The 22,853-nt window shown below is 44.7% G+C and overlaps 1 protein-coding gene across 1 annotated transcript; it reads left to right on the top strand.

Annotated features, from left to right (window-relative positions):
• Positions 1 to 9,140: 9,140 nt before the first annotated feature.
• Positions 9,141 to 22,468, top strand: Pnoc (prepronociceptin). Its single transcript, XM_035452412.1, has 3 exons — positions 9,141 to 9,266; positions 19,293 to 19,683; positions 22,383 to 22,468. Exons 1-3 carry the CDS (start codon positions 9,141 to 9,143, stop codon positions 22,466 to 22,468), a joined length of 603 nt encoding a protein of 200 aa, XP_035308303.1.
• The last annotated feature ends 385 nt before the right edge of the window (positions 22,469 to 22,853 follow it).

The raw sequence follows: 22,853 nt of genomic DNA, 5'->3' as shown, positions 1-22,853 counted from the left end.
GGTAGAGAGCAATCCTGGCCATTCATAAAATCAAAGGATATTATTAACCATCTTGTGCAACTGCCTGTTTTATAAGAAGAGAAATTGAGGCCCAGGAAAAGACAGTGCCATGCCTAAGATCTGACAAGTAACAACAGAACCAGATCTAGAACCAGCACCTTGTCTCATTCACAGCTCTACCTGGGAACCCTTGGTCCACATAGGATAGTCAGGTGCCTTGGTCCACATAAGGTGGGCAGGTGCCTTGGTCCACAAGAGGTAGGCAGGTGCTGTGGTCCACATAGAGTAGAGAAGTGCTCTATGCCTTAACCCCCTAAGCCCTTCCCTTACTCTCTTGAGTGGAAATTGAGAGCAGAAGATAGACCTTTTTAAAAGTAATGTATCCATCAAAGGAAAGAAAGTAGTCTCCCTGGGTAAGAATAAGCCATACTGTATATAGAAGTTTTAGCTGTTGCTACCCCAGAATTTTGCTCCCTGAGTGATGTGAAAGCCTGTGATTCTTTGGTACTTCTATTAGAGAATGAGGATGGGACTCCTTCCTCCTAGAAGATGTGTGGCCACTTCCCTTTCATAAATACTGTATATAGAATACCATTCTTTACTTTATATTCATCTATAACCCTGAAATCTGAAGGTAACTTAACCTAACTTTCTGGGGTAAATGCAAGTTCATAGGGGTTAAGCAGCTTGCCTGGTGAATAAATAGCAGAACCCTGCCTGTGATGGAAAATCAGGAATGAGGAAGACCCTGAACCCCCTGATGATGCATAGTCCATAGAGTGTGAGTGCCGCTTGCTGAACCAAGAGAAGGAACTGAGCCAGTCCTCCAAATGAACTCACACAAAGACAGGTCATCAGAGCTTACATTTAGGGGTCCAATCCCCGCTCTGCCACTTCACAGTGCATCCCTCCCAGCCTCAGTCTCCTCAACTGTAAAGTGGAGTTGGCAGCACTTAGCCCATAGGATGGAACCTCACAAAGTCATTGGTTCTCAATAGCTTTCAGTCACGGGGAATCCTTCCCAACAAGATTCCATCACAGTTTGCTATGCTTTTCAAAGCATAAACTTTGTATAGAGTTTGTGGGCAGTCCGAACACGGGTTCATATACCTGAGTTTAAGTCCCTATCTGTGCTATTTGTCATCTGGATCATCTTGGGCAAATTGCTTAACCTTTGTGAATTGATGTTTATCTCAGAAAGGAGGGTAAAATTACCTCCAAGTGATAGGCTTGTAGATGAAAATAAGTATCATCTATAACCTATAAGTAACAATATTCCCCGTGTCACTGATGGAAAGAGAGCCCTCTTCCCTTCATCACCAATAGCACCTGGGCCACAGGCTTTCTCCCAGGTCAGGAAATGAAGCAGGAGTCTCACTTAAGCTCTGCTTGCACATGTTCTCATCCAACAGAAAAGCAACTAATTATGTTGCCTTGCAGGCAAGAGTATGTGCAAGTAGATTAAGACTAAATCACAGTGGTGTCTTATCTTTTTAAACAGCAAGATGCAATCAAATTTATAAGGTGCCATTACCTAAATAAAAGGTAATTAAACCTTTCTTTATTCAAAACAAAAAACGGCCTGATTATAGGATTGCCACAGTGAATGGCTAGTAGCTCTGGGTTCCTTTATGAAATGGAAGCCATTTAAAAACTCAAATATCAAAGGCACATTGTGCTTACTGATGGCCAGTCACTATTTCTGGATAATAAACAAATTGGGGGTGCATCATCTTCAAGTGGGGGGAAATTCATCTTTACCTCATATTTCTAAGACTAAGGCTCTGTGGAGTAAATTAAGTTGCCCTATGTCACACAGTTACAAAGTGTATGGTTTAAGCATAAATGTGACTCCAGGATTATCTAGACTATTCTGTTCCCTTCTACTGGACACTAGTGTATGTGAACGGCTCTGAGCCAGAATACAACTGTAGTTTGGGCTTCTTTATTTGTGAGTGGGTATGTCTGTGTGTGTGTGTGTGTGTGTGTGTGTGTGTGTGTGTGTGTGTGTGTGTGTGTCCGTGTGTGTATGTATGTGTGTGTGGACTTTTTAAGATAGAGTCTTACTCTGCAGCCCAGACTGGCCTCAGACTTACAGCAATCCTCTTGCTTCAGCCTCCCAGGTACTAGGATTGGAGGCATATGCCAACATGCTGGACATGTCGTTTAGACTTCTTAAAAATTAAAAGAACTTTTGGAGTTGGGGCTGTAGCTCAGGTGGGGAATACTTGCCTGGCATGTACAAAGCCCTGCATTAGATCCCCAGTACCACATAAACTGGGTGTAGTGGCACATGCCTGTAATCCCAGCACTTGGGAGATAGGCATAGGAGGGTCAAAAGGTCAAGGTCATTCTCATAATAAATTCAAGGGCAAACTGAGCTACATGACACACTGTCTCAAATATAAAATATATCATTACTTTTAAAAATTAAAAACTGGCTGGGTGGTGGTGGCATACACCCTTAATCCCAGCACTCGGGAGGCAGAGGCAGGTGGATCTCTATGAGTTCAAGGCCAGCCTATTCTACAGAGTGAGTTCCAGGACAGCCAGTCCTGTCTCATTTTTTTTTCAACTTCTACTAGGCTTTGTAATTTTTAATCTAATTTATACAGCACACAACTGGACTAGGTATCATGAGGAGTACAAAAGAACTTAAGATGTCTACTTTGTGATGTATTTCCATAGGTTTTTGCAAATTTGTTTACACTGATCAGACTTACAACTGGCAAACCACCTGTGAGATGGCATCCTGATGCCAGTCCTAGGTCATGGCTGCTTGGACTTGCAGAAGGGAATGAATACCATCTAGTATAGGAGAATCTTATTTAGGATCTGGAGCTGCTTGCTAAAGGGGAGGGTGCAGGGGTGAGGTGGCATCCATCTGTGATCCCAGATGATGAGACTGAGGCAGGAAGAATGTCAACTGGCTACATAGTGAGACCGCCTCGAAAAGGAGGTGGTACACGCCTTTAATCCCAGCACTCAGGATGCAGAGGCAGGAGGGTCTCTGAATTTGAGGCCAGCCTGGTCTACAAAGTGAGCTTCAAGTCAGCTAAAGCTACATAGTAATACCCTGTCTCAAAAAATAGAGTGAGACAGAGAGAGAAAGGAGAGAAATATGAGGTAAAGGAAAAGAAGAAGTAGAGAAGGAAGAGGAAGAGGAAATGGAGGAGGAAGAGGAAATGGAGGGTGGAAGCAAGGCCATCAAGTACAGACAGGAGGAGGGTCTGACCCAAGCCTGGGAGAGCTGAGAAGTCCTCACCAAAAGCCAACCCCAAAGGGCTTGTGTTTTACATGGAGCCAGCAACTGAGGCTGATTGTTCCAGGACCACACCCCTAAATCCCATTTACCACAAATTGTAAATGACAAATATCAGTCAAAACACCAACACTCCCTGCCCAACGAGTTGCTGATTTGAGTCCATGAGTACCCTCAGCTGGGGCTTCTCATTTACATCTGTCACCACTTATCAACTGGGCAAAGACTTGTATTATACATTCTAGGCATGAACTAAAGGAACCGACTTATACCCTTTCTTTTGTGACATATGGCCACTGCCATCATGTGGTGATAAAGGGAACAGCTGCGCTGTTCTGAATAGATCCTACAACAAAATGTTTTCCTAACTAGAAATGCAAACACTGAGCTTCCTATGAAACAGAGAAGCAATTATTAGATAATAATTGAGAGACACTAACAAGAGAGTCATAGAGGCATGCTGAAGACTGACTTCTAGAATATTGATTTTGTATAATAGCTAATGAGCTGTATTTTCACTTCAAAGAAGCCTTCCCATTGCTAGTCTACCAACTCCTACTTAACCCTGGCAGACCTAGCATGGGACACAGCCCAGCCATGACCCTTTGTGACCAGTCTCCTAGCAGACATACACCAGTGTGTCTGCTTAGGATAACATCTTACCTTAGTAGGATGACATAAAAACTAGCCTCCTCTTCTCCTTGCTCAAACAGGACAATTTGCTAATAAAGACCTTGTGGGTGGTTCGGGTCCTGAGGCAGCTCCTGTGCCATGAGCGCACTGGACCCCCAATGAGGCAGTGGCTCCAGAATATTCCTCAGCCCCACATTTGCAGAGAAAATGGAAGGGGGTTCCTGAGATCTCCCACTGTCTTTTGTCAATTTTTCACTGAACAGATCCTAAAGTTTGTGTCCTAGCCTGGGTACCTGGCAGAGAGAGAATGATAGGACAGTATCTCTGTCCCTCAGGAAGTCCCAGGCCAGTGGGAGAAGCAGACCTGGAAGTGCAAGGTTACAATCGATTGATTACTAAGTGCAGAAATGAAGTAGTGAGGGTATAGTGAGGTTACAAGGTGAGTGCTATGCTCTAGCTTTCTTTTATAAAGTGTTATATGTTGGTTACTGCTTTAACTGTTTGCAAACATGAACCCACTGATGCTAACATGATATAGTTCCTAAGATGGTCCTACTTTTACAATGAGGAACTCAGAGATTGAGTACAGCCAGCAAGTTACAGAACCAATGATCTGAGCCCAGGACTCCTTTCCCAAGATGATCAGATAAGAAAACTCACATTACACAACTCTACGGGACCATTCTGCTTAACTCATGTGACAGATCGGGCCCTGAGTCCCACTTGTTTCCCATGGTAACATTGCCTTGGGATGCCACAACAGTAGCAAAGATTGGTCTAGCTCAAGCCGGTCTAGTGATGGCTTTCTGGAGGGGGACATTCCTGACATGGTGATACAGTATCCTGACAGAGGCAACAGTCAGTTACAAGGCATAAAAACGTTAGCAATCTGATATAGGTGAGAGTTATGGTCAGTGGGTCTGGAAGTGATGCTAAGATGAGTGGCAGGGGATGAGACAAGAGCCAGTGACCAGATAAGTCATTGGAACATCTGACAGCCATGGGCATTATAGAATTATTTTAAGAATGAAGTGGAATCATCCAATGGCTTGGAAGGAGGCCAGATCATTAGGTGGACTAATTAGGAGACTATTACAATAATAAGGCAATAAATCTCAACTAGACACTGGCTATTGGGATAAAGAAGGGAAAAATTGCATTCGAGAGACACTCATGGATACAGATGTCTGGATGCTTTATTTAGTAGCCCAAGACATCCCACCATCATAAGATAAAGCACAAGCTTCCAAAGAGACAGACAAGACCTGCTCCATCTGGACCCAGACTCCTTTCAGCAGGTGCTAACCTTGAAGAAGGTACACAGGTTCCCCAGGCTACCAGTGTGCTTGCCACACTCACAGGCTACGATCCCAGATTTCCTGGGGTCCCTGTTACCAAACACTCATTTTGACACACACTTCAAATGGTAACATCTATTGAGAGCTGGGACTATAGCTCAGTTGGTAGAATGCCTAGTATAAATGAAGCCCTAGGTTTGCTACCCAACACTGTATAAACTGGACTTAGTGGTATATACATTGGAACCCCAGACCTAGGGTGGTAGAAATAGAAGGATCAGAAGTTCAAGGTTATTTTCAATTACATAGGGGTCTAAGGACAGCCTGAGTTACATGAGACTACATTGCAAAAGAACAAACAAGCAAAAATCTACTGAACACCATTCTAATCATCATCCCCTAAGTCTGAAGTGCTCCTTGGTACACGAGAACCCCGTGGTCTTCCAATATGGCTCTTTGGTAGCTTTTGTTGAGTGCTTCCTCCTTGCTCCTATGGACTGACTCCTATGGACTTGCTCCTATGGATGACTCTCACCCATACCTCTCAAATTTTGTCATGCAGACAAGTCACCCTAGGAATAGTGCTAATAACACAGATCCTGAGGTGATGGTTGTGGGTAGGGCCCAAGACTATAACCTTCTCAGAAGACTCCAACAGACAGCATTAGAAGGACAAACTCACAGATTTCTCAGAGTCATCTGATGAAAAAACAATGAAAACAGTTGTTTTTAAATTCTTTATGCAGAAAAGTTACATATAGTAAAATGCACAGACTCTAAATCTACAATTTGATGGATTTTGGAAAATATATACACCCCTTGCCGGGTGGTGGTAACACACACTTTTAATCTCAACACTTGGGAGGCAGAGGCAGGCAGATCTCTGTGAGTTTGAGGCCAGCTTGGTCTACAGAGTGAGTTCCAGGACAGCCAGGACTACACAAAGAAATTCTGTCTCAAAAAAACATATACATATCCCTATGGACTCAGTAAAGAATGTCAATATTTCTAGAAAGTTTGTAAATGGAGCTCTAATTGGTCTAAATAATAAAAAAAACAGAGTCAGTTATAGAGGAAAATGCTGAGAGATCAGAGAGAAGGAACAAACCAAAGCCACCTTTACCTTATTAGCTTCCCAGCAGAAAAGAGAGCGAGTTTGTATTTCCTCCTGCCTATATCCTCTCTCTGCCCAGCCATCTCACTTCCTGTCTGTCTGTACAGACCTCCAGACCTCTATGGTTAGCTAGTAGCAAGCTCTACCCTCTGATCTTCAGACAAGCTTTTATTTGTACAAGCAAGATATCACCACAAAAGTTTCCATTCAACCTTCATTTCTGTATGTATATGTGTGTAGATACATATGTATGATATGTGTGTAGTATATATGTGTGTATATATACATATAATACACACACACACCTAAGGCTCTATTTCTTGAAAGTTTCCATTCAACCTTCATCTCTGTACACACACACAAACACACACACACACACACACACACACACACACACACACACACACACACACACACGCCTATGGTCCCAGTAAAGGATGTCAATATTTCTAGAAAGTTTCTGTTCAACCTTCATTTCTGTTGCTATGACAAAACACCCTGACACAAAAAAATTTAGAGGACTGGAGAGTTAGCTCAGTAGTTAAGAGCACTTGCTACTCTTTGCCTCTCAGCACCCATGTCAGAGAGCTCACAACTGCCTGTAATTTTAGCTCCAAGAGATCCATTGCCCAATTCTAGCCTCTGAAGGCACCACCATACATGTGGCATACACACAGAAAGAGACACATGTACAGAAACAAACAATAATTATTTTAAAATCGACTTCTTTAAGCTTACAACTCCAGTTTGCAGTCTAACACAGCAGAGAAGTCACAGTGACAGGGGCTTGCAGCAACTGGTCACCTCACATTCGCATCTAGAGCAGAGGGAGACAAATGCAACCTTGCTTATTTGGTTGCTCTCAGTTGACTTTCTCCTCTCTGATACTGATCAAGACCTCTTGCCCAGGGAATGGTGCCACCCACAGTGGGCAGGGTCTTCCTACATCAATTGATAATCAATGCAATCCCACAGACAAGCCCCTGGGCCAGCCTGATCAGACAATCCCTCATTAAGACTCTCTTCAAGGGTGACTGTAGGTGTCAAGTTAACAGTTAGAACTAGTTTCTGTTCCTCCTCCCATTCAATCCCAAGTAAAGAGGGTTCAACCCAAAATGGCATAGTACAAGGAAGTAGTTTTCTGGTTCAAGACATTTGTTCTAAAGATGTTGTATTAGTCAGGATTCTCTAGAGGAGCAGAACTGATAGGATGAATATATATATATATATATATATATATATCATCAGATATATATATATATATATGTGTGTGTGTGTGTATCAGACATACACATACACACACACATATATATCTCAGACATACACATATACACATATATATATATATATATATCAGACATACACACACATATATATATATGGGATTTATTAATGTGGTTTACAGGGTGTGGTCCAGCTACTCCAATAATGGCTATCTACCAATGAAAAGTCCAAGAATCCAGTAGTTGTTCAGTCTATGAGGCTGGATATCTCAGTTGGTCTTCAGTATAAACCAGGGGGCATGGGCCTACTTCTTCCAAGTAGACCCCACCTACTCTTCACTAGCTCCAATAATGTTATCACCTCATGCATTTACCAAGGGTTTAACCTATTTGTTATGTCAGCAGCCTCATGATCTCAATGTTTCTAGAGATGTCATCACACATGAACCAGAGGAGTAATTTACTAATAGTCTACATGGTATGGGGTGTGTGTGTGTGGGGGGGGGTGGGTGGGTGTGGGTGTGGGTGTGGGTGTGGGTGTGCTTGCATACTGTGTGGGGGTGTGCTGATTGTGTGTATGGAGACCCAAGGTTGACTTCAGATATGTTCCTTAATTATTAACTACACTACATATGAAGAAGCATGTTCTCTCACTTAGACCTGGAGTCCACTGATTCAACCACTTACTTGTCCACCTTGTTCTGGGGACTGCCTATCTCCCACTGCACTGGTATTGCAGGTGGTCCCCCAACACCACTCAGCATTTGCTGAGTAGGATCTGATCACCAGTCCTCACTTGCATAGCAAGCACTTTACCCACCGAGCCATTTCCCCTACCTCCACCTACTTGTTTTTAGTCTGTTCAAGCCGTCTACCAAGATTTACCTTCATAGATTTCAACATATGGACTCTGAGAAGACACAATCACTCAAACCATAGCAGGAGCTCAGTTCTGATGTGGGTGACAGACAGGGGACACATGGAAGCTCCCTGGGAGAGAGAATTGAGGGACAGCATTCATAGTCTGGCCAGAAAAGAAGCCAGGAGGCATTTCAGTCACTCATCCCCCTGCCTGCCTCCTGAGAAATGGGATGAGAAACTATGCCACCACACTCAGCTCCTCATCTGTTCCTTAGAAACCTTGGCCCTGACAGGTCACATCTCATCTTCCTAACAGGCCTATGGTAAGGCGCCTGCCATGCTTTCTCTTTTATGGCTATGGAAACTGAGGTTTGAAGAGGTTGACTTAAAGGCACTCATTGGTCAGGAAGCAATGCCTCTGGCCTCCAGGAAAGATGTTTCCCATCCCACAGCTCTTTCTGGAACGGCAGAGTCCAGCTAAGTGGCAGGAATCACAAGTGCTCTCCAGGGATCTGCACTACACACAGCCTATGAATGAAAGCAGTCCTGGATGGCAGGACCAGGCCACCAGTACTGTCTACAGTCTATTCCTTCCCAGGTGAATCTAAGACTTGAGGAATCGCCTTGCTGAGGAATGATGCTTGCCTCCCTGGGTCGTGATGCCCAGAACTGACGAACCCTCTCCCCAGACTATACTAATTGGCACGTGTCCTCTATGTGTTTCAGCTGGTTGCTCCCCACTCTGCACCATGAAAATCCTGCTTAGTGATGTTCTGCTGCTCAGCCTGCTCTCCAGTGTGTTCAGCAGCTGTCCCAGGGACTGTCTCACCTGCCAGGAGAAGCTCCGCCAAGACCCAGACAGCTTCAACTTGAAGGTATGTCCAGAAGGCCAAGGGACTACCCTCTTTCTTGCCATCTCCTCCTCCTGACTCCAAAGCAAACACTAAATGAAACATTCAAGTCTCTCCTAGAGGTCATAGGACTTGTGCAGTGTCATGTGACCAAGAGGAAACAGGTGAAGCCAAGCTGCATCTTCCTACTATGACCCCTGTGGTCGTCCTACTTTACCACCAGACCCCTGTGGTCCTCCTTCTCTACCACCAGACCCCTGTGGTCCTCCTACTTTACCATCAGATCCCTGTGGTCCTCCCTCTCTACCATATATCTGTTCATGATGCCCTTGTCCCAGTGTTACCCAAAATACATGTAATATATGTATACATATGTGTCCATATATATTCTTCTTCCAACCCATGAACTAATGACTTTACTCTTTGCTGTGACAAAAATCCCTGAATCTTAAGGAAGGGTTTGTTTTGGCTGAAGTTTGAGAGCACAGTCTACCAAGGAGGAGGCAGCATGGAGGTGAGAACTTGAGGCAGCTGCTCACATTGTGTCCACAGTTGATAAGCACAGAGAGATGATACACTGTTCAGATCACGTCTTCTTTATTCAGTCTTGGACTCCAGCTCTTGGGCTGGTGCTCCCCACACTCAGGGTGGGGTTCTCTCTTGAAACACCCTCATCAGCTCTGAGAGTGTCTCCTCAACCCTAACCCCCTCATGTTGACAATGAAGGTCAACTATTATACTCCAGGAACCAGAGAGAATCTTACTTTCTGTGGTGTCACAGGGTTAATATTCTCATGTTATGACACATTATTTCAAGTGATTTCTTTCTGTGAATATATAACTTGTTCTCCATTCCCCATCTGCTGAGCATGTATATTGTCATCCATTTTTTATATTGCAAATGATTCTACAATGAGCATCCAAAATGCTCTCTTGTGTTTTACATTCCCAACTTGAAGTACAAAACATTAAATTATTATTCATTAAATGAACTGCTTTCTCACTCCTTTAATTGCAGCTTAGATAGCTATTCTCTCCTATGAAATCCAGTATAATTCAATTATTTTTTTCCTTTGAAGTCAATAAAGTTGATTTCAAGGCACCGTGCTTCAAACCCCTCCACCTTTCAAAACAGGCAAGTAATTGCTCTTCCTTAAGGCAAATGTGCAGACATGAAATCCAGCGTAGCTGGTGCCCAACACACCTTGATATCTCTCAGCTCCAGGTAGAAATGTGGCCTCAGCCCCAACAGATAAATATTACACTCCTCCCGGCCTGGACACACCTGTCTTCTGGGTGGGAAGGCACAGTCATGCCATCAGGAAGGGCAGCCCAGACCACCCATCAAAGAGATATGTTTCTGATGCTTGTCCATCCTATTTTCTTCTAGGCATGTCAGCCTGAGGATATCTCATCCTTCAAGAAACATCTCTTGCATCTCTTGCCTGTCTTAAGGGTCCCTTCCCTCTCTAGACAGAAAGGCTCTTTCCAAGTCTTTTATATTGGCTCTGTTCCTCTGCCCAATCCCTAACAGGGATGCTGAGATGTGTGTTTCTTGACCCTCTTCCAAAATGCCACCATATACCCTGGCTTTTCTCTCCTAGGCTGCAGATAACTGTCAAAGAAACCCCTGACCTTCTCTATCTTGGGCTCAGGCCCAGGCCCAAGGCACTCTTTACAGCTCCCAGGGAACCCTGCTTTTCTTTGCTGTCCTGCCACCTTGCTCCTGCCTCTCCCTCCCCCTACCCACTAAATCCCACTTATACTTCAAGAGCAAAGTTAAGCTTCACATCATAACAAACACACTGGTCACTCACAAAGGCAAAGGTGAGGTTCAAGTGGAGTTTTGATCTGAAAATACATAGTAGAATCAGAGGTAACGCTAAGCAGCACACAGGAGAGGGAAATAGAGGCCTCTAGGAGACCCAAACAAAGACAGAAGTTCAGGAAGGTAAGACCAAGGTCAGGACCAGCTAGAAAGAGCTGGAGAGATGGCACAGTCAGAGTGATGGTCTCCACTAGACACTGTGGTACTTGGGGTAACAGGAGCAGCAGAGAGTTCCTGGTGCTCTGGGGTATAAGAATGAGTCCCCATGGGTTAGATTCCATGTTTAGCCCCACATGCTCAACCTATCCCAGGCCATTGCTGTAGATTGCACAGAGTTACGAATGGCCAATGTATGTAGGATGAAAATTAACACCACCAGGTTTGTTCTCTCCACAGTGGCCTTTATTTCAAATATGCACACACCCGCAGTTCCTTTAACCAATCTGGCCTTGAACTTCATGAGGAAATGAAATAAATTCTTCCTGGGTGACGCTCATGGGTTGTGCTTATTCTGGCTCTTGGTGCCATCTCTCTCTCTCTCTTTTACTCTCCTTCTCCCCCTCTCTTCTCTCTCTCTCTCTCTCTCTCTCTCTCTCTCTCTCTCTCTCTCTCTCTCTCTCTCTCTCTCTCTCCCCTCTCTCCTTTTTCTCTCTCTGGCTCAGGTATGAGTTCCTTTGCTGACCTATCTGGATATCCCAGCATGGGGCCCAGTATGTGGCCCATAACAGGGCTCACGCAGCCTGCCTCATGGAAATTGTATGATTCTCAGAACATGAGGCTCCTTGCTGGGCACATCCTGAGCAGTCACTGTAAAGTCTTACATTTGGTCTTTCTGGGGTGGTGAAGGATTGGAAGCCTGCTTCTATCTTTCCATTAGCATCTCAAATCTTTGGAGGCCAGAGAACACTCACTTTGCTTCCTAGAAACAAGTCAGAAAATGGATTGGTAAAAACCTCACAGCTGGAGATAGACGAGTTGCAGTGCCTGCTGTGTCCCGTCTCCCCCCCCCCCCCGCCCCCCAGGACCCTGTTGCTTGCTTGTTTTTCTGTTTCTAGTTCCTATTCCCTTTTAACCCATTTTAAGTAGAACAAAATGCCAAGGACATAAGCAATTATGTCTCATTTTCTGAAGCTGCAAATCTTGCCCATGCTTGCTCTGATGAAGGGAGTGATGGAGCAAGGGTCACCTACCAGTCTCTCTGCCAGATTACATAATCCTGACTTGTTCCCAGGATCCTCAGGACACTTGGCTCCATCAGAAATTTTTCTATTTCTACTGCTGGTAGGTGGCCCAAGTATGGTTGGCTTTTTGATAGACTATAATTTTGGTCAGCAAATGACTCACCCATTGCAGTGTCCTCTGGTTCTTCAACCAATTGTCAGTGGTGCTTATTCCATCAGTTCAAGTAGAAGAAACTAAATTCATGGGCTATTTTAGAGTGCAAGATGAAGACAACACACTGCATATAAAAGCCCTGTTGCAACACAAGTTGCCTCCTGACATCTCTACCTGAAGGTAGGGAAAATTCTTTGCAAGTGATTTGCATCAGAAGCTCTTCTAATGGATTTTTCCTGTGCTATTTATCTGCTGTCCTGGAGAGGGTCTGCCTTTGAACATACATACATACATACATACATACATACATACATACATACATACTCAATATTACATATGCATATATATAATAAGTGCAGTTGCCCATAGAGGCCAAAAGAGGGTTTTGAATCCCCTGTAGCTGAAGTTACAGGTAGCTGTGAGCCACCCATGAGTGCTAGGAATTGAAGTTGGGTCCTCTACGAGAGCAGTATGTGCTCTTAACCACTGAATCATCTCTCCAGCCTCTGGATTTATTTTTATAAAGTCTGCGGGGTTAGGGTTGAACCTAGGGTTCTGTGAATGACCTGGAAGGTGTGTTATGGCTGAGTTACATCCCTAGCCATGCCTTTGAATGTTTTGGCCAAGACCTCCTAGAACAAATAGCTCCTACGCCTCACTCAGCCTGAAACAGGAACCAAACCATGCGGTGACTTGTCTTCATTCCCCTCAAAGGGCCAGTGTGTCTGTTTGCTATGCAGTGAGAGGATAGCACATAGGCCTGACCTCTGTGGCTGGGTTACACTCTCAGCCTGTAGCCTAATCTTTGATCCAGACATCCAAATGGCCCTTTGCTCAGTCTCTTCAGAAGCCCAGCTTTGCAAATCAATTTGGCATCAGTCTAGGACTCCAGATGCTCATGCAGACTCTGGCTTAATATAGCAATGTCATCATCATGGCTGAGAAAATGTGTCCAGTTCACTTAATAAGCCACTAGCCCATCCCCGTGAAGCGGCTGATGAGCATCATGGAGCACTAGACTCATCTGCCCATCTGGCACTAAAAATGCAGGTGCACATTTAGATACCCCAGATTTCCCTCAAACCTTCTAAACCAACCATTGTGATGATCCATCTAGTCAGTATCTAATTTATCTGGCAGTGTATTGAATCTCAGTTAAGACTGTGGCATCTGGTCACAAAATTTCATTTTCTCTCACTGACACAAAATCCAATTACCATCTGGAATTAGAAGGCCAGGAGTGCTCAGTTCTGGTGGCCTCTAGATGTGTCTCTTTCACCTGTAAACCCAAGGAACAGAAAATACAGCAAACATTGAGGGTTCCTTCTCTGTAGAAGGAACCAAGGGTACCCAAAGGCTGAGCTGCTCCCAGCCCCACCCTTCTCCTGGCCTTATCAGTACTACCATTCCTCCCTGTGCTCCTGTTGACCCTGGAGGATGCTGTTTAAGCAAATCTGACACCGGGGACATGAGAAGCTGGACAACTATTTGTTCCTGGCATCTGTTCTGTGTACCAAAGGAATTTTACTAACATCTTCAGCTTCTACATCGCATTAGAAGACACAGTGGACTCAGTTGGTTAAGGAATAACCTTGCAAGAATGAGGACCTGGGGACTGGAGAGATGGCTCAGAGGTTAAGAGCAGTGGCTGCTTTTCCAGAGGTCCTGAGTTCAATTCCTAGCAACCACAAGGTGGCTCACAACCATCTATAGTGAGATCTGGTGCCCTCTTCTGGAGTGTAGGTATACATATAGGCAGAACACTATATACATAATAAATAAATCTTTTTAAAAAAATGAAGACCTGAGTTCACACTCCAGAATCTGGGTTGGATCAATGCACATATACATGTTACAGAAGTTCTTTTCACACTAAATTGTTTATCAGAAAGAAAACTTACAATGTTTTGTTTAACATTCATTAATAAATACTTCTGATATAATAGTTGCAATATATTTTTGTTATTAAATTTACTTTGGAATGCAGAAAAAAGCAGGGCCTGGTGGCATGTGCTTGTATTGCCAGCACTGGGACAGTGGAGACAAGAGGATCCCTGGGATTCAATGACTAGACAGTCTAGCCTAATTGATAGACTCCCAGCCAATGAAATGGACAGCATTCCTGAAGATAACATCCAAGGTTGTTCTCTGGACTTCACATTTACACACACACACACACACACACACACACACACACACCAAAAAAGACACATTATGACAACTGTATGTTCCATGCACTGAACTTAAGAGAATTTCATTGACTGCCTACTAGTCACCATAAAGAGAAGATACTTACCCAGGACTCAAATATGAATAAGATATACCCTAACATTTTTAAATTATGCTTTATAAAGTATTATAAATATCTATATCTATCATTAAAATCCCCCTGGGAGGAATGCAAAGTTGGGAGGGAACACAGAGGCAAGACCGAACAATTCCTTCCAAGGAACGAAAAGTAGATAATAAGATAAGGAGGTAAATTAGAATGTGACCAGCTCCACAGGGATGGGTGCAGAAGGATCATTCCTTCAGAGGGCACACAGTGACAGAAGTCAGGGAGGTGCGTGAGGTGTAGGAGAAGCCCTTTGTGCCTGCAGGACTATGAAGAGGAGGGAGTTGGAAGTGTGACATAAAGGTAGGCTGGGACACAGGGTACAAGTACTTCTATGCTCTGGGCAGGGATCTGGAGATGTTTCGAAGACAAGACAAGGTACCAGGCAGTTGTGGGCAGGGCATGATGTGATTAGGGTAATTTTCCTGGATCTTCCAGGGGGCCCACATGGATTTGAGTGGCAAAGAGAGAGATGGGAAGATCAGTGGGAGGCTTCTGTCTTCTGAAAAGCACTTAGGCAGTGGCAGAGGGAATGGAAAAAAGAGGCAGATGCACATACTGCAGAGATGGGCGTGGGGGAGGATGGGGAGAATGGAGGCAAAAATGTACCCAGGGTTTAAAATCTCACTTAGCACTAGACAGCTGGCTCACTGGTTCAGAGCAATTCCTACTCTTCCAGAGGACCTGAGTTCAGGTCCGAGCACTCACACCTAGCAGCTTACAAATGGCTGTAACTCCAGCTTCAGGGGGCTTCTGCTGGCCTCCACAGGCACCCATACCCATATGTGCATACGCACAATGAATAAATAAATAAATAAATAAATAAATAAATAAATAAATAAATCCTTTTTTAAAAAATCAACTTTGGAATAATAAACCACACCCAGAGGGAGCCAGAGAGGGCAAGCAAAAAGGCACACTAGTGTGGTATGATGATTAACTTTATTTGCCAACTTAAATCAAGCTACAATCACATAGCACAAGGATCTCAATAAGGGTGGCCTGTGAGCATGTCTGTGGGGGGGGTGCCTTAAATAATTTAATTGATGTGAGAAGACCTAGCCTTCTGTGGGAGGCAGGGGCTCCTGAACTATGTAAGAGTTGAGCACACGCTAACAAGCAAGCACATAAGCCTGCAAGCATTCATGTCTCTTTGCTGTTGACTGAGGATGTGATATGACCAGCTGTCTCAAGTTCCTGATGCTGTGACTTCCCTGCAATGATGGGCTGTAACCCAGAATGATAAACAAACTCTCTCCCTTCTAAGTTGCCTTTTGTCAGGCTATTTCATCACAGCAATAGAATTAGAAGTACAGGGCTGGAGTGATGGCTCAGAGGTTAAGAGGTCTTGAGTTCAATGCCCAGCACCCACATGGTGGCTCACAAGCATCTATAATGAAATCTGGCACCCTCTTCTAGCATTCAGGCAGAACACTGTATACATAATAAATAAATCTGAAGAAAAGAAAAGAAATAAAAGTACAGCAAGTAGGGAGAATATATCACATGAGAATTAAACTCACCTGCTGGTACCTAAAGGTAACAGGGAGCCAATGAAACAGAGATTTGATGATCTACAAGTGAGTTTGTGGCTATAATCACAGCTCTAGGGTCTTCTGTCTTTTTATTCTGCAAGAATATTGTCCTCATGCTCATTTGGCTTCCAGCAACAGATGGACCCTCCAAGTCACTTTGTGGCTTCAGGATGGCTACAGAAGGACAGCCCAAAATGCCCACAATGTAAAACCAGATGTTGAAGGAAAGTGAGACAGGAGGGAACAGGATCTCTTTCCTGTCAAGTCAGTCCCAAGTTCACTGCAGGCCCCAAGTGGTCATTTTCATTCTTGTCAGCCACCTCTGACTACAAGGAGGTGGGGAGATGCACTATTGCCTTCAGGAAGGAATCTGGCGTTTATGTACTAGGGAAGAGGGATGGCTCTGGGTGGGCCATGGATAGCCTCTGTACCACAAGGAGCTTGGGGAGCCAGGCGAGAGTGCCACTGTTTGATGAGGGGCCCTTGAAATACTCTTCATCACAATGGCAAAGTCAAGGAGAAGGGAGATTTTCTTCTAAGTAAGGCTGGGAACATGACAAGAGTCAGGGGTGAAGCCAAAATGCACCTAGTAAGAAACATTGTCAGTAGAGGCTTCCAGGAAACCCAAATAGAGACAGGAGGGCAAGAGGATGAGGCCAAGGTCAGGACCAGCCATAGGGTGCTGGTAAGGTGGCATGGTTCAGCCACTAGTCTCCACTAGAGGATGTGGTGCTTAGGGAGGTGGGCCAGCGCAGAGTTCCTGGGGCACTGCCTGCCTTCTATCTAAGAAGATGCAAACCCAGTAGATTGCAGGTTTAGCTCCACATACCTAACCTGCCTACATCCAGAGTCTCTTGGACATCACTTGCTATAAATGAGGTACAAATAGGAGTAGCTAATATAAGTAGAATGAAAACTAGTGACCCAAGGGTTGACCTTTGCATAGTGGCTTCAGTTTACTTCCCCATTTGTTCTCAGATACATGTGTGTAGTATACATGAATGTTTGTGCACCCGTGTGCATGTGTGTGTCTTCCCCTATACTTCTCTACCTTGTTTCTTGAGACAGCCACTCTCAGTGCATCACCAGCTGATTAGAATGGCTAACTATGGAGCTCTGCCCTCTCACCCCTCCCACTAGGGGTGAAAGTACCACCATGCCCAGCTTTTACATGAGTGCTGGGGCTCTGAACTCAGGTCCTCATGCTTGCACAGCAGGCACTTGACCAACCAAGCCATCTCCCCAGCTAAAGAGTGACCTTAAAATATAACCTGCAGATATAACCCCATGCATGCTTCCCTTATTTCTGCAACCAGTCTGTCCTTCGCTGGCCCAAAGGGAGAACTAGAATTCTTCTACCTGAGTGGCACTCAGGAGCTATGCTAGGCTCCAAAAGCCTAAGGATATAGCAGGATATAATTTGGAATGCCTCCATTCTGGGTTAACTTGCTGGGTTGCGTAAGGTAAGCTAATCACAGCTCTGAACCCTAGTTTCCTTGTTGGCAAAATAATGGAGCAGAGTCCAAGGGTTCTCTGTTTGCAGCTCTGAAACTCTGTAAATTTTGGGGGATAGTTATATGTAAAACTGCTGCACAAAGGTTAGTGAGGTGGTTCATCAGTTGTCTTGAATGGTTTTGTCAACTTGGCACAAGCTCAAGTCATCTGAGAGGAGGGGACCTCAATTAAGAAAATGCCTCCAAAGACCAGGCTATAGGCAAGCCTGTAGGGCATTTTCTTATTTAGTAATTGTTGTGGGAGAGTCCAGCCCCTTATGGGTGTTGCCACCCCTGGGCTGGTGGTCCTGGGTTTTATAAGAAAGCAGGCTGAACAAGCCATGAGAAGCAAGCCAACAAGCAGTTCCTCTCCATGGCCTCTACATCAGTTCCTGTCTCCAGGTTCCTGGCCTGTTTGAGTTCCTGTCCTGACTTCCTTCAGTGATGGACTGTGATGTGGAAGTGGAAACCAAATAAGCCTTTTCCTCTCCAAGTTGCTTTGGTCATGGTGTTTCACCACAATAATAGGAACCCGAACTAAGACATCATCAGTAAAGGGCTTGCTACACAGGCATGAGGATCTGTGTTTGATTCCCAGCACCCATGTAGAAGCCAAGCATGGAAGCACACACCTGTGATCCCAGAACTAGGGAAGCAGAGATGGGAGGATCCTTGGGGCTTGCTGACCAGCCAGGATAGCCCAACTGGCTCAGGTCATCCAGGTCAGGAAAAGATTCTGTCTCAAAAAAGAAAAAGAGGGGTAAAGATGCTTCCACTCAAACCCAGTGACCTGAATTTGATTCCTGGAAGCCACATAAATGTAGAAGGTGACTCTACATAGTGTTCCCTGACCTCCACACTCACACACAACAATAGCATTGTTATATTATTATAATAAAATAAAATGACATTAAAAATTAAACGGAGAGGAGCTGCAGAGATGGCTCAGAGGTTAAGAGCACCAGCTGTTCTTCCAGAGGTCCTGAGTTCAATTCCCAGCAACCACATGGTGGCTCACAACCATCCGTTATGAAATCTGGCGCCCTCTTCTGGTGTGCAGATATACATGAAGCAGAATGTTGTATACATAATAAATAAATAAAATCTTTTTTAAAAAAAATTAAATGGAGAGGAGCTGGAGAGATGGCTCAGAGGTTAAGAGCACCAGATGTTCTTCCAGAGGTCCTGAGTTCAATTCCAAGCAACCACATGGTGGCTCACAACCACCTATAATGAAATCTGGCGCCCTCTTCTGGTGTGGAGATATACATGGAAGCAAAATGTTGTATACATAATAAATAAATAAAATCTTTTTTAAAAAAATTAAATGGAGATAGAGGAAGATAACGAATGTTGACCTCTGACCTCCACACGCATGTACATACAGACATGTGCACCCCTATACATACATAAACTGCTACACAATACTTGAGAAATAGCAGTTCAGAAGCATAGATAATTCTGTATCTTAGCTCATCCCTGGCTTTGTCCCCTTTTCTCTTCCTCCTGCCTGTGTCTTTGCAGGTGTGCATCTTCCAGTGTGAAGCAAAGGTCTTGCTCCGCCCTCTCTGGACTGCATGCACCAAAGTCATGGCCAATGGCTCTGGGCAGCTCAATCCTGCTGACGCAGAGCTCATGTCAGCTGCTCTTTACCAGCCAAAGGCCTCGGAGATGCAGCATCTGAAGCGAATGCCCCGGGTCAGGAGCTTGGTGCAAGCTCAAGATACAGAGCCTGGTGCAGATGAGGCTGACGAGGCGGAGCAGAAGCAGCTGCAGAAGAGATTTGGGGGCTTCACTGGGGCCCGGAAGTCAGCCAGGAAGTTGGCCAACCAGAAGAGGTTCAGTGAGTTTATGAGGCAGTACCTGGTCCTGAGTATGCAATCAAGCCAGCGCCGGCGCACTCTGCACCAGAATGGTAATGTGTAGCCAGAAGGAGCCCCTCCCAGCTGCACCGGCCACTGCAACCCATGAGTGAGTTGGGCACCAACTAGCAGGGGGCAAGAAGTGACCTCATATACCCAACTGTTCCAAGCCTAAAAACATATTAGCCAGTCCCAAACGCATGCACACACACACACACACACACACACACACACACACCACCCAGTCCCTCTCCCTTTTCCCCACACACATCGAAAGGACTCCATCTTCGGAGGCTCAGTTGATGAAGAAATTCACATCTCTGCCTCTTACCCATTTCTCCAGGGAGAAAGATTTTCCCACCATTCTCCTTGAGGCTGACCACTCCCATTCAGACTGGTTACCATGGGGATAATAGTAGTATGTTAAGATAACTAATTCCTCTATAGCTCTCCAGGAGCTTAGTTACTATGGGGACAGTTAAGTGGACCAATTCTAGCAGTCAGTTACCATAGCAACCATTCAGCTCACCTTTCCTCAGAGACTTTATCTCAACAACAACAACAAAAAAGTCAGCCTTCCTCTTAGCCATTTGCAAAACCGCTGATTACTGTTCTACTTCAAAGCCAGTTTATCCATCTCACCCTATATCTCAAGGTGGCTAAACTCCATGGAAACCATTAATATTTCCCATTTCCCCTGCCAAAGACTTTCTGTTGGGATCCAGAGCTATGCTTTTTGCTCTCATTTCGTCCACTAACAATTTGGTCATCCTTGCACTTTGCCAAAGAAAGACCAGTTCTTTATCATTAATGGCATCCTTGCTGAACCAGGACTGCCGAATTTGGTCCAATGGATCTAGTAGGTTTTAGAACATGAACTAAGGAAGAATTAGCCTTTTTTGTCTTCAGGTTTTTGCCTCTTCCCAGGATGCCACTTGGTTCTCTTCCTTTGCTTCATTCCCACCCTCAGGTACACACTTATACACAGTCATAAAGCCTCAGAAAACACACAGCAAAGACCCAGTTACTGCTAGCTGATTCCAAATCCAACTCTCTCCAGCCATTACCAGTGCATAACTAGGGAATGACATTAGGAATTAGCACTGTGGATTTAAGAAAGAATCCAACAATCAAGTCTGTGTCCCTTCATCCATGCATGCCAATGTGAACATGAGCAGAGTCCTACACATGTCCTGAGACAGCTCAGAAACACAGCCACATACAAAGCATGAGTTTGACCATATAATGCTGTCCCAACAGAGCTATTTCCCATGTCTGATGCAGAGAAGAAAAATGCACGCATCCTCTCTTTTTGCTTCCCACACATCCAAGGCAGCCATGTTGTTCATGATCCTCTTTTGAGATGGATGCATCAAATGCTAATCTTTGGTGCTCTGAATTAGTAATCCACTTGTTTGCATTAAGTTTATCCCCAAAGATGGACACATTTATTACGTTGTGGGGAGAAGACCACTGTATTTGTCTCTACAGAACGGTTCATCTCCAAAGAGCCTGCGTGAACTTGCACTCCATTCTTGACAAGAATTCTATTTCTAAGCCAGACCTGTCTGCTATCTAGTAGTAATCTTCCAGAAGTAGCACAAGTTCTTCTAAGTCTTAATGGCATTCTTTACAGCGGCTCTTAAGGGACACAAAAGCCCATATCTAATTCTAAACTACAACAATATTCTTTACCTAAAGACAGTTTAAGATCAGTCCCATTAGCAAGAATCAATTTATTTGAAAAAAAAAAAAAAACTATTTGAGCCAGGCAATTGGCTTCTCTGCTTTTCTATTATACTTCCAGCTGAGAGGTGCTGTGACAGGGCTAATAACTGGTTTCTGTCTGCTGCTTTGCTCAACATGCAAAGTTCTTGATGGAAACATTAGCCAGCTCATTTGGGTATTATTAATGGCTATCCTGTCACCATGTAAGCATAGCGCTCTCTCTCTCTCTCTCTCTCTCTCTCTCTCTCTCTCTCTCTCTCTCCCCTCTCTCTCTCTCTCTCAACTGCACACACATGTTGGTGAGTTCCAGAGTGGATGTGTGTTAATGAGCCAGATGTAGCCAGCTGAGACCTTGTGCTCATCTGCATACACACAGTCCAACTTGCCATGTGCGTGATAGAAATCCTGACAGTTTCCATTGCTGTAGTTGTTCCTGGTATATAAGATGCCAATGTCAAGCTATATTCAGAAGACTGGAGTTGGGAGAGGGGGCCATCCAACACTGGAGTGGAATAAAGAACCTGATGTGGCCTAGGAAGACAGGGCACTGCCGTGCAGACCCTGCCCTGGAGGGTCTGTGAGAAGGGACAGCCTCTTCTGCTCTGACCTATACTTCCAATACTTTCTGCTGTGTCCAGCCTTGATCTTCTAGACATCCGCAGCACATTCATGATCCCATATTCTCAACATGTAGCTTAGAGAGCCTGTGTCACATAGAGAACTTTAAGGACACTGTTTCCACATAGATGCTGAGAACCGGGGAGGGGATGAGTGGTACTGTTAAAAGACTTGTCACTGGGCTTTTTAAGTCACAGCCCATCAACCTCCCTTTTATCCAATACATCCCTCCTGCAGTAGTAGGCATAAGTGGCAGGTAAGTAGAGAGCATCAAATAATAAGGACCCCTTCACTTGCTGTGGTGGCCCCACTTTGAGTTGCTTTAGTCTTAGTCGCTTGGGAAAACAGGACGGATGGCTCAGCAGACCTGCTGGATTTGACATTTTAATCCTTTCTGTCTCCCCAGGCATCCAGGTGATCCCCCGAACAGCATGTGTCAACACCCAGACCTGCAGGCCTGGAGTCAGGATTCCTTCTTCCCCAAGGCACTGAGTACCCACCGGCCCCTCCCCGCCCCATTGTTGCCCTCTCTCCATGGCATGTTTCACCATAACCCTGTTGCTACATCAGAGTGTATTTTTGTAATTTCTCCAGCTAACATTTTAATGGCCCCATCTTCTCTCACTCGTCTTCGGCCCCCTTCTGGGGCCAGGTGAGAGGAATATGAAATCAGACTTGGGGGTTTGCCTCGTCACTGCCATAACCTGTTTGTATTGACCGATCGTTTGAAACAACTCTGTCCATTAAACTTCTACTGAGCAAATGGTTAATAAACTTGTTGGCTGTTTTTAAGTGACACGATGAAGCATGGACTCTGCAAACACACGCTGTGAGAGCCACCTCTCCCAGAAGCAAAGAGACAGCTATGCAGACTCTA

The sequence above is a fragment of the Cricetulus griseus genome, assembly GCF_003668045.3.
Source record: "Cricetulus griseus strain 17A/GY chromosome 1 unlocalized genomic scaffold, alternate assembly CriGri-PICRH-1.0 chr1_1, whole genome shotgun sequence".
Classification (NCBI taxonomy): domain Eukaryota; kingdom Metazoa; phylum Chordata; class Mammalia; order Rodentia; family Cricetidae; genus Cricetulus; species Cricetulus griseus.
The sequence above is the reverse complement of the archived record's forward strand: the minus strand, read 5'-3'. Positions and strand labels throughout refer to the sequence as shown.

Excerpts from the sequence above, each read along its gene's own strand:
- Pnoc (XM_035452412.1), top strand. The coding sequence starts at position 9,141 with ATGAAAATCCTGCTTAGTGATGTTCTGCTGCTCAGCCTGCTCTCCAGT. Across the intron at positions 9,267-19,292 it reads CAGACAGCTTCAACTTGAAG|GTGTGCATCTTCCAGTGTGA; the intron begins GTATGTCCAGAA and ends GTGTCTTTGCAG. Across the intron at positions 19,684-22,382 it reads GCGCACTCTGCACCAGAATG|GCATCCAGGTGATCCCCCGA; the intron begins GTAATGTGTAGC and ends CTGTCTCCCCAG.